The following is a 12888-nucleotide window of genomic DNA, read 5'->3' as shown; positions in this document are numbered from 1 at the left end:
AAGCTCCCATAAACAGCAATATCATAATGGATGGGTAATTTTGGTGTGATGTTGATTATTGGATAAATGCATAGTACTCGACTAGTTGTCTTTGAAATAGTTTCATAATTTGTTTTACATCCGCCAGAAACTGAGAACGGAGCACCTGTTAGATGTCTCAATCTAGCTCTACATTGGAGTGTCAGTTTTGGTTTCAGGTTGAAAGCTCAGGGAGAGGATTTGAATCCACAGTGGAAGTGAATCTGGTGCATATCATCCAAATGGTGAGAGATTACAGAGCCCTGAAGATGCAAAGTGATCCAGTGCATAAATTGCAAAAGGTTAGTGCCCAGGTGCAGCGAGTAAATAGGCAAGTTAATAGAACAGGAAGAGGAATTAAGTCTAAACGTGGGGAGCTTTCACTCAATTTATCATTGGTAATACCATATCTGTAATATGGTGTATAGCATTGGTCACCTTACTTAAGGATAATGTCAGTGCATTGGAAACAATTCAGAGGAGGTTTACTAGCCTAAAACCTGGAATGGACAGATTGTTTTCTGAGTGATGGCTGGACAGTTTTTCCATGATAGTTTGGAAGTGTAGGAGGTGACTTAATTGAAATACACAAGATCCTGGTGGGTCTTGACTGTGTCGATGTGGAAAGAATGTTTATACTTGTGAAAATCTCGAACTACGGGTCACCGTTTAAGAATGAGGGATCGCCCATTTAAGACATGAATGTTTTTCTCTTTCTGAGGGTGGCGAGTCTTTGAAATTCGCTTCTTGGAAAGGGAGTGAAGACAGAAACTTTTAATATATTTAAGCAAGTATGGGGAGCTCCTTGCTAAGGAAGTAAAAGGTTAGAGAGGATTGGTGGGAATGTGAAGCAATCAAATCAGTTGTGATCATATGAGCCAGTGGGGCAGGCTTGAAGGGGTGAGTGGCTGACTGTTGCTTTGAATTCCATATGTTTGTATGTTCATACACAGTGCCACTTTGTGACAGTTAAGTCTTTAAGCTTCCACAACTGAAAATATTTTGAATGCATAAAATTGAGCCTAGAATTAACCCTAAATTTTGTAACGGTGATAAGTAAAATCTTTCGGGATGGATGAAATTAGTTGGGCTCAAACATGTGTCTGTAATAATTTGGTGACCCTTGGACAGCCATTTTGACAAAAAGTGCAATCATTCTGAAGCAAGCCCTCACTGAAATCCCTGAGGAAATAGATAAATCATGTGTTTATTCATCGCATAAGTGACAAGTGTTTGCCAAGGCAGTAGGAGAACTCCCCTTTCCTCTAAGTGTTACCCATGGGGCAGGACTTTGATCTGATGTTGCATGACAAAGTTATTACCTGCTGCCGCTTAAAAGCGCAGAAATAGTTAAATAACCACTTATTAATGTGACTCTGCTCCAACTGGACACTGAGTTTGTTCTGACCGTGTCAAGCCCATGGAGGGGAAATGACCCCAAAGATAACTTGCCCACGTGTGAAATCATTGCATTTGTGTAATGGGGGTGACTTGTGCTCAGTAAAGTAGCATACAGACCTAAATCAGGTTCAGACTTGGAAGGATCTGTCCCAGGAATGCAGTCAGCACATGTATCAACTGCTGTCTGAGTTTGCATTTTGCTTTTTAACCCTTGCCCACTCAAGACTCACTCTTAATTTTTTTCTCTGAAAGTGAATGAATAATCATTATAGTTGACTTTGAAGAATTGGCCTGGATTGCTTTGTAGTTGTGTGGTCTACATTCTTAATGGCAAACTAATTTATAACCGGGAGTTCATATAGCCCCTCAAATAAAAAGCAAAATGCTGGAAATCTGAAATAAAAGCAGTACACATTGGAGAAACTCAGCAGGTTTGGCAGCATCCATGGAGAGAGAAAAGCAAAGTTAATGTTTTCGAATCTGATATTGTTCTTCCACAGAAGGTTCAGTTCTGAAGAGTCATATCAGATTTGAAACATTAACTCAGTTTCTCTCTCTATGTTGCTGCAAGACTTGCTGAGTTTCGCTAATACTTTATGTTTTAGTTTTAATGTGCCATCCTTATTACATAGCATCACAGAATTTTAGAATTACAGGTTGTTCCGCTCTGATGCACGTTTCATCGATGTGATTTGCTGTAATGGGACTGACGAATTGGAAGTGCTGTTTCTCAAGTGCAAACTTTTAAAACATGTGTTGACTGTCACATTATTACATCGCCAATACTTTAAGCCCTGTTGCTAAAGTGCAATTTTCTACTATGCGGGATTGCACAAGAACATAACCATCGCGTTATAGAAGAACTACTTGTATAATGGCACAGAGGAGGTCATTGAGCTCATCATGCCTGCATCAGCTATTTCATTGCACACCATTACCCTAGTACAGGTTTCCTGCTTTCTCCCCCATGCCCTTAACATAGCATTATTCTCCAAATAATCATCCAACACCCTCAATTAAACCTACATCCGCCATACTTCCACACAGTACATTCCATATCCTAACAATACACGGTGAGACAACGGTTTTCCTTGTAAGAAGATAAGGCCAAAATTATTACGTTTGATTAATTGTCAATGACCATCACGGTCAAGAGCAGCATCTGTTGCCCATCCCTAGTTGCCCCTATAAAGGTGATGATCGGATTGCCGTATTCAATCCCAGTAGCACAGTAGCTCCCATGACCCCAAAAATCATGTAATTCCAGCACAGTAAATTTGTGTAAGTATTTTCAGTTTTTGAGCAGGACATAGGAATGTAAAGCCGAAAAAAATCAATAGGCACAAACTATACTGAGATAATGTTCCCGAATAGGAATTTATGAGGAAATCTTGAATGCCTTGACAATAAATAAGAGGATGTGTTGTTTTATAGAGAGTGGTATGCATCCTATATTGGCTATAGTTTAGCTATCAGGACTAGTGACTTTCAGCATCTGAGTGCCAATTTAGATTTTATGACATCATTTTAATAAAAAATTATCAAATATTGTTTAAAACAAAGGGCAGCATGTTGGCTCAGTGCTGGCTTCCAGGACCAGGTGACTGTCTGTGTGGAGTTTTCACATCCTTCCCATTTCTGGGTGCTCTGGTTTCCTCCCATAGTCCAAAGATGTGTAAGTTAGGTGGATTGGCCAGGCCAAATTGCATATAGTATCCAGGGATGTGCAGGTTAGGTGGGTTAGGCATGGGAAATATAAGGTTATTGGGAAGGATCTGGGTCTGGGTGGGATGCTGTTCAGAGAGTTGGTCTGGACTCAATGCACTGATTGGCCAGCTTTCACATTGTAGAGATTCCAATTAGCTGCAATTATTTACCGGTTTATTTGGATCACCACTTTTTTATGAAACTGCAAGTAAGGTATTGACATAACACACTTTACGTTTATATTCAGTTTTAAACTTTAACCATTTTAAATGCACATCATGCATGGGAAAATGGTAGATGAAATAGATTGGAATTCAGGACCTGGCAGAACATTGAGCGTGGGGAGGGTCAGTGAAGGGTTTTGTATCTTTGGAGTTCTTGGCTTTAGTGAAATGTCCTTAGGGTGTTTTCATAGGATGTAGATGCCACTAGCAAGGCAAACATTTATTGTCCATCCAGTCAGGTCAACCAGATTGCTTTCTGTATGAAATCATATGTAGGCCAGACTCAGTAAGGACAGCAGTTTCCTTGAAAAAGGCATTAATGAAAAAGGTGGGGTTTTATGACATTTGAAAGTGGTTACATGATCATGATTATGCCAACTCTTGATTCCAGGCTTTACTGAACACAAAATTTCATTATCTGCCATGGTTGAATTCAAATCAATATTTCCAGAGCATTGGCTTGAAGTTTGTGATTGCTAATTCAGTGACATACCACTACACCACTGCCTCCCTATGGTTGGAGTTATCACAGCAAATTTTGTGATCTGACAGTCTTGTATTGAAATTGTTGAGGTTTTGGAGCACAGAGGACCTTTCTGAATGTTCATGGATGTTGAGGTTTGAGAATATTGAGGAGAACATTCCTGAGGTTTGGACATGATAATATCAGAGTGCTGGGAGTCGTAGGGAGAGAATCCTGAGGTTTGGCGATCTGTGGAAGGAAGTTGGATCTGGTCCTTAGCGGTACTGTGGCTGAGGGTGTATGGTTTGATTCACTGGGTGCACACAAGTAATTGAGTGTGGTTGCTTTGTTGAATAAGAGTTCTTGATTCTTGTCAGCATGAGAAAATGTGGCCTTGTGTCATATCTTGTGACAGTGAAATAGAAAATTACAGCATAAAATGAGACATTCGGTCAAGTCTGCACTGATTCTGAAATGGCAATTCAATTAATCCTCACATAAAGACCATCCGGCCTGCACTGACCCTCTGAGGAGCATCCCAACTCTCCACCTTATTCCCACGTTTTCCACGGCTAGTCCACACAACCTTGGCCACTACAGGGCAAACCACCTATCGTGCACATTTTTGGACCATGGGAAGAAACTGGAGCACCCAGAGAAAATCCACACAGACACAAGAGGATGGGCAAACTCCCACAGTCATCCCAGGGTGGAGTTGAATGCGAGTTCATAGTGCTGTGAAGCAGCAGTGCTAACCACTGAGCTATTCTAAATAGCTGCTTCTTTCTGAAGACATTCAAATGGGCACAAAATTAAGTGAACCAAGGGCTGGAACATGCAATGATCATTTTGGTTCAGAGTTTGGCTGGTGAGGGTTCCAGAATGGAGTGGGCAGAATTTGCAAGGGAATGCCAATATTTTGAGTGCAGTCAGGTTTGGAGGGAACAAAAAGCTCATACCCAGGAAGCAGAATGGAAAGCAAGACGTTCCTGGAAAATCAAGGAGAGTTAGGAATCTTGTTTCCCGTGTCTCCAGTTGTTAGATTAGGTGAAAATGTCGTGTCTATACAGATAAAGAGGAAACAACAGAAAACAGAAACAGGAAAATGAAACAGAAACAATCCACAAATGTGAAGTGAGTGGGTATGGGTGCAAATAACTCCATCAACAAGCAGCTTGCCCATTCTCCCAGACACTTTTCAACTTGTTAATGACATTCAGCTCAAGAGCTCTGGAAATTGAAATAAAAGAATTGCAGAAAGTACTAAGTAAAAAATATTGTAGATGCTGGAAAACTAAAATTAAAACAGAAAGTGCTGGAGTAACTCAGCAGGTCTGGCAGAATTTATCCAGCATATTTTATTTTTTAAATAAAGCAAGCATTTTGTCCTAATACTAGTATAATCGTTGCACTTTACCACTGTAGAAACTGGTCAGTATTTGTAAAAGACAATCTAGGAGTCAGTCTCCCTGTTTTGTCTCACCCCCAGCCCCTTGCCCATCTCCCTTTCTGTATCTGTGCTAACTTTGATCAGCTGTTTCTTCCAATTGGATGTGACGTATCTGTTCAGAGCTTCTGCCAGGGTGACTCATTGTGCTGGGCGATTGCTAATTTGACATTGTCTCCCTGTCCAAGTGAATGTTGTTCCAGCCTCTTCCCTTTTGTCTCCCTGATGAAAGAGAAACAATGAAATGTCTGTTTGCTCAAGCTGGAGATTCAGCCGTGCAGAAATATTTTCACATTGGCACCAGCAGTGAGACACGTGCAGTCAAAGACACAGACCAGATTAGGCAGACCTGATTGGAAGATGATTGGTTCCCATCTCAGGAATATTTGAAGAGGAAAATGGTCATGAAGCTTATGTTGTTGTCTTGTGCTTTCAGTTCTGTCATTTGACAACATTTTCATTCAAGCTCCCTCCCCATCCCTATCAGCGTTCCGGAGAGACCACTCCCTCCACGACTCCCACGTCAGGTCCACAACCCCCACCGACCCAACCTCCACTCCCAGCACCTTCCCCTGCAACCGCAAGAAGTGCAAAACTTGTGCCCACACCTCCACCCTCACCTCCCTCCAAGGCCCCAATGGATCTTTCCATATCTGTCGCAAATTCACCTGCACCTCCACACACATCATTTACTGTATTCGATGCACCCGATGTGGTCTCCTCTACATTGGGGAGACAGGCCGCCTACTTGTGGAACCTTTCAGGGAACACCTCTGGGACACCCGCACCAACCAACCCAAATGCCCCGTGGCTGAACACTTTAACTCCCCCTCCCACTCCGCCAAGGACATGCAGGTCCTTGGCCTCCTCCATCGCCAGACCCTGGCCACATGATGCCTGGAGGAAGAGCGCCTCATCTTCCGCCTAGGAACCCTCCAACCATAAGGGATGAATGTAGATTTCTCCAGCTTCCTCATTTCCTCTCCCCCCCACTTTATCTCAGTCCCAACCCCCTGGATTCAGCACCACCGTCTTGACCTGCAATCTTCTTCCCAACCTCTCCACCCCCACCCCCTCTCCAGCCTATCACCCTCACCCTCACCTCCTTCCACCTTCACCCTATCGTATTCCCAGCACCCCTCCCCCAAATTCTGCCCCCCTACCTTTTATCTCAGCCCACTTGGCACACCAGCCTCATTCCTGAAGAAGGGCTTATGCCTGAAACGTCAATTCTCCTGCTCCTTGGATGCTGCCTGGCCTGCTGAGCTTTTCCAGCTCCACACTTTTCAAGAATGATACCTGTACTTCATGGGTTAAGTTATGAGGGCAAATTATAAAAATTAGGTGTGTTTTCTCTAGAATTTAGAAGGGTAAGGAGTGATCTGATCAAATTCTTCAATATAATAACAGGAAAAGACAGGGTAGATAAACCATCTTCACTGGTCGAAAATTCTATAACTCGGGTGAATAGTCTGAGAATTAGGGCCAGAACATTCAGGACAGATGTTGGAAGTATTTCTACACACAAAGGATGATAAAGATTTGGAACTCTCTCCCATAAATAGCAGTGGACGCTGGACCAGATGTTAATTTTAAATCTGAGATAGATTTTTTTTTCAGCAAGAGTATTAAGAGAGATAAGCCAAAAACATGTACAGAGAAAGCTTGGTTACTCAGCATTTGATTAACCAAATTTCGGTAAATCAGAACAAGATCACATTCAATTCTCTGGCATTCGAATGGAATAACCAAAGCCTGTGTCCTTTGGACAATCGAGGTTCCTCTGTATATGGAGTTAGGCCACAGATTGGCCATGATCTCAATGAATGATGAACAGGTTCGACAGGCCTGAATGGCCTATTCCTCTTCCTCAATACTATCTCTCTACTTAACAACTTTAACACATTTCCCAGCCAGCCTGGCATGTTCTATCAGAGGTCACTGTACATGTCCAAACTTGGAGTAGTACACCTTCATCTAATGTGGTCGCTGAAGGCTAATAGCATGCTGGCCTTCATAACAAGAGGGATTGAGTATAGAAGCAATGAGGTTCTTCTGCAGCTGTACAGGGCCCTGGTGAGACCACAGCTGGAGTATTGTGTGCAGTTCTGGTCTCCAAATTTGAGGAAAGACATTCTGGCTATTGAGGAAGTGCAGCATAGGTTCACGGGGTCAATTCCTGGAATGGCGGGACTACCTTACGCTGAAAGACTGGAGCGACTGGGCTTGTATACCCTTGAGAGGGGATCTGATTGAGACATATAAGATTATTAAAGGATTGGACACTCTGGCAGCAGGAAACATGTTTCCACTGATGGGTGAGTGCCAAACCAGAGGACACAGCTTAAAAATACGGGTTAGACCATTTAGGACAGAGATGAGGAGAAACTTCTTCACCCAGAGAGTGGTGGCTGTGTGGAATGCTCTGTCCCAGAGTGTGGAATGCTCTTCCCCAGTGGAGGCCCAGTCTCTGGATTCATTTAAGAAAGAGTTGGATAGAGCTCTCAAGGATAGTGGAATCAAGGGTTATGGAGATAGGGCAGGAACAGGATACTGATTAAGGATGATCAGCCATGATCATATTGCATTGTAGTGTAGGCTCAAAGGGCAGAATGGCCTACTCCTGCATCTATTATCTATTGTCTATTGACCTACATTGGCTCCTGGTCCAACAATGCTTCAACCTTAAAAATACTGTCATTTCTATTTTCAAACCTCATTATAGTCCTGCCCTTCCCTATCCCTGCCATATCCTTCAGCATTCCAAACATCCCAGTTATTTATGCTCCTCTAATTTTGGTCCCTGGGGTATTCCCAATTCTGTTAGTGGTTTTGTATAGAATTACAGAGTCAGACAGGACAGAAACAGGCCCTTCGGTCCAAATCATCCATGCTGACCAGACATCCCAATCTGACTGATTCCCATTTGCCAGCATTTGGCCCATATCCCTCTTAACACTTTCTATTCATCTATGCATCCAGATGCCTTTTAATGCTGTAACTGTACCTGCCTCCATAACTTCCTCTGGCAGCCTGTTCCATACATGCGTGAAAAAGTTTCCTCCTCAGATCCTTTTTAATCTTTGCCCTCTCATCTTAAACCTATATCCTCTAGTTCTGGACTTCCCCCACCCAAGGAAAAAAGACCTTGTCTATTCACCCTATCCCTGCCCCTCATAAACCTTTATAAGGTCACCCCTCAGCCTTCGACGCTCCAGGGAAAAAAGCTTCAGCCTATTCAGCCTCTCCCTACAGCTCAAACTCTCCAACCCTGGCAACAACCTTGTAAATATTTTCTGAACCCTTTCAAGTTTCACAACATCTTTCTTATAGAAAGGTGACCAGAATTACACACAGTATTCAAAAGGTGGCCTAACCAATGTCCTGTGCAGTCACAACATGACATCACAACTCCTGTACTCAACATTCTGACCAACGAAGGTAAGTATACCAAATACCACCTTCATCACCCTGCCTACCTGTAATTCAACTTGCAAGGAACTATGCAACTGCAGCCCTAGTGCTCTTTATTGGCTACACTCCACAGAACCTTCATAGCTCTTTGGAAATGGAGTTGCAGGTAGATAGGATAGTGAAGAAGGCATTTGGTATACTTTCCTTTATTGGTCAGAGTATAGGAGTTGGGAGGTCATGTTGCAGATGTACAGGACATTGGTTAGGCCAGTTTTGGAATATTGCATGTAGTCCTGGTCTCCCTGCTCTCTCTGGATGTTGTGAATCTTGAAAGGGTTCAAAAAAGATTTACATGGATGTTGCCAGGGCTGGAGGATTTGAGATATAGGGAGAGGCTGAAAAGGCTGGGGCTGTTTTCTCTGGAGTGTCGGAGGCTGAGGGGTGATCTTATAGAGGTTTATAAAATCATGAGCAGTATGGGTAGGGTAAATAGACAAGTTCTTTTCCCTGAGGTTGGGGAGTCCAGAACTAGAGGGCATAGGTTTAGGATGAGAGGGGAAAGATTTAAAAGAGACTTAAGGGACAATATATTCACTCAGAGGGTGGTATGTGTTTGGAATGAACTGCCAGAGGATGTGGTGACAGCTCAAGCAATTACAACATTGAAAAGGCATCTGGAGGGGACATGAATAGGAAGGGTTTAGAGGGATATGGGTCAAGTGCTGGCTAATGGGACTCAATTACTTTAGGATATCTGGTTGGCATGGGCAAGTTTGACTAAAGGATCTGTTTCTGTGCTATATATCTATATGACTCTATAACTCTATTTACTGTATATATCCTACCCTGCTTTACCTTACCAAATTGCAGCACCTCACATTTATCTAAATTAAACTCCATCTGCCACTCCTTGGCCGATTGGCTCATTTGATCAAGGTCCTGTTGTATCTCTAAGATAATCTTCTTCACTACACCACCTGTTTTGTGTCATTTGCAAACTTACTAACCATATCTCCTACATTGACATCCAAATCATTTATATAAATGACAAAAAGCAGCAGACTCAGCATCAATCCTTGTGGCACACCACTGATAGCTGAATACTGAGGGTCTAAAACACCCTCTCTTCACCGGGCCACTGCTACCTCTCTCCACTCCGTCCACCTTTAAAATGTCCTGTAATTCCTGTCCCTTTGGTCAAACTTTTTGTCATACGAGTATCTTCTGAAGTTGCTCAGCATCAGGTTTTGCTCAACAATATTGCTCTGAATTCAATTCGGACATTTCCTTTTGTGAAAGATACTACGTAAATGCAAGTTGTTGTTGCCCATTGTGCTAGCAGCAACTGTGGACAAGCGGAATTAATATTCATTGGAAATGCTGAGAAATTCAACTCCTTGATTAAAAAAAGAAAATTCTCACTCTTGATGTCTAGAAACCGCATCTGATCTGATTCCTACTAATAAACCATTAAACTCTGAATGACTTGGGCCTGCTGAACAACAAGTGACCGTAAGGCTTCAGTAGGGTATATCTCAGAATGACTTTGAAGCGGGATGGTATATTGTGCTCTAATTACACAACACTCCTGTGCTTCTGAAACCTGTGCGGAATCACAATCCTTTCCAACTATTCAAATCCTCAAAGTGCTATTTGGAAAAAAAACAAAAGAGTGTTTCCTGCTATCTGAGCCAATATTTATCTCTGAAACAAAATCATAAAAGCAGGCAAAGATGCATTGCTGTTTGCAGAACCTTACTGGGAATTGTTATTTTTACTATTAGTGACTGCACTTCACTAAAAGTCAGTTGGGACATCCTAAGGTTGTAAAAGCTGCAATATGAATGCAATATTTGATGTTTAACGGGCTGCATTTTATTTTCCTCTTTTAATGGTTTTGAAGGTGGAAGAATGGGTCTCGTAAAATTCCTCTGTTGCCTAAATGCTTAACCCCTAACCACCCCCTCAACACAACCCTGTCTAAAATCCTATGGAGGGGATTGGTGTTGTTGGTGGCAGGGTAGTCTTTAGCCATTTCCCTGCCCCTTGGGCCTATTGAGGTCCTAAACCATCCAATGAATGGAAACTAAAGGCCATCATCCTACTCCCACCATTCCTTGACAGGAAGGGAGCCAGCTGAAACTTCTTCTATTGGGTAGGTAAATGGAGAGGACCTTCTTTGTGAGTCTGCTTTCTTCAACAGAGGGACCCTCATTCCCCCAGGAACTCCATAAACATCATGTTTATCTCTTTACTCTCCCCCCCACCCCCAAGGCCCCTCAAACTAAGACCCTGCCATCTGCCATAAGCACACCCTGCTTAAGAGTAGAGAGGTGATGCTGGGACCATGTTAAACCCTGAACACTCAGGTTGTTGTTAGAGTTGTTGGTCAGTTCGCAGACCCGGTTGATTTTTTGTTGCAAACGTTTTGTCCCCCTCCTGGGTGACATCTTCAGTATTGTGTAGCCTCTGGATGGAGCGCTGTTATTGCCCAGGTTTTATACGGTTCTGTCTGTCATAGAGGCTGGGTCTATTTTCGGCTTTGTACCGTCGTGGTCTGTAGATGGGGTCTATTTCAGCGTGTTTGTTTATGGAACCAGTGGATGAATACCAGGCTCCCAGGAATTCCAAAGCTTGGCTTTGTTTTATCTGTCCCAGTATCGTAACATTGTCCCAGTTGAATTGATGTCCTTCATTGTCAGTGTGTACTGACATGAGGGAGAGTTGGTTGTGTCACTTTTGTTGCAAGCTGATCCTCATGTTTTCTGGTGGCGGTTTTCCTGCCTGTTTGTCCTGTGTAATGTTTATCGCAGTTGCTGTATGGTATTTTGTATATTGCATTCATCCTGCATGTTGTGAGTATGAGGTATTTTGTCTTGGATCGTAGCTGGCGAAGTGTGGCTACTGATTTGTGTGCTGTCGTTATTCCCAGGGGATGTAGAAATCTTGTAGCCAGTTCCGAGACGTTTCTAATATCGGGTAAGGTGGTCAGTGTTTTGGGGCACACTGTGTCTTCTTGGTGTTGTTTGTGTGCTCGGCATTGGTGAATGAAGCTGTTAGGGTACCCATTATTAGCAAAGACTTTGTATAGATGTTCCTCTGCTTTCCTGCAGAGCTCTGGGGCATTGCAGTGTGTTACAGCTCATTTAAACAGAGGCTTGACACAGCTCTGTTTGTGGACGTTGGGGCCTTTACTGTTGTAGTTAAGAATCTGATCTGTATGTGTAGCCTGTCTGTAGACTCTGAAGTCTACACATACAGACTAGATTTGTAATTACAACATAACTGAGAGGCTGGGGAGTGCAGAATCCTGTTAAAATTCAGCCTGTTTTCTATGTTTAATCCATCGCATGGAAGCCCAACCGCAAGTTTTGGTCCTAAATGAGCTGTCTCCGATTACTGTACGAAACAACATGGGAATGGTAGAACTGAGATAGCTGGCTTACATTCTTTGGTGTAGTGCCACTTTGGGATTCGGCAGGTTCTTCTCACTGTTCAGGCTTCAGTGACCTGCTTTTCAATGTTATTTCCTTTTCCCACAGTTGGTCGGCTGGCAAATGGGATGACTGCAGCAGGTCTTGCGGAGGAGGGAAGCAGGCGCGGCAGATCCAGTGTTTCCGTAAGGTAGCTTTCCAACGAGATGAAGCAGTGCCAAGCTCCATGTGCCCACCGGTGGCACCTGCCCAGATACAGCCCTGCAACATCCAGGACTGCCCGCCTGAGTGGACTACGGGAGCGTGGACCCAGGTAACCATAACTCATGACTAAACTGACAAGACTTGGTCTCACACACTAACAAGCAAAGCCATGAACTGAAGCAAGGTGAGGAGCAAATGGGACAATTTCACGTCAACACATGCTTATCTTGTTTCTAGATTTCTGTTATAAATTCCATTGTTACTTTCTATTTTACTCAATGTTGCATCATGGCTAGGAAAGCATTTATTGGCCCTCATCCCCAACCCTAATTGCACGGAGGGTGGTTAAGAGTCAACAACATTGCAGTGGTTCTGGAGTCACATGTCGACCAGACTGGGTAATGATAACAGTTTTCTTCTCTAAAAGGTTTTTTTTGACAGTCAGTAATGGTTTCATGATTGTCATTAGACTCTTAATTTAAACTTCACTATCTGCCACACATGGGAATTGAACATGGGTTCCCAGCGTATTACCTGGGTCTCTGGGTTAGTAGTGAAGTGGTAATACCCCTTGCT

General features: G+C 43.1%; 1 protein-coding gene across 3 annotated transcripts in view; it reads left to right on the top strand.

Annotated features, from left to right (window-relative positions):
• The window catches only part of adamts18 (ADAM metallopeptidase with thrombospondin type 1 motif, 18), a 266551-nt gene that overhangs the window by 228780 nt on the left and 24883 nt on the right, over window positions 1-12888 (top strand). For all 3 annotated transcript variants that reach the window (XM_087995705.1, XM_043706550.2, XM_087995706.1), the window contains one exon: window positions 12217-12421. In XM_087995705.1, coding sequence (XP_087851831.1) covers window positions 12217-12421 — 205 coding nt within the window. The remainder of the gene's footprint in view (window positions 1-12216; window positions 12422-12888) is intronic.

Source organism: Chiloscyllium plagiosum, unplaced genomic scaffold (assembly GCF_037043375.1).
Source record: "Chiloscyllium plagiosum isolate Xiang-an unplaced genomic scaffold, Cpla_swu_hap1 HiC_scaffold_17, whole genome shotgun sequence".
NCBI lineage: Eukaryota > Metazoa > Chordata > Chondrichthyes > Orectolobiformes > Hemiscylliidae > Chiloscyllium > Chiloscyllium plagiosum.
Note: the sequence above shows the minus strand (reverse complement) of the source record. Positions and strands in the feature narration are given on the sequence as shown.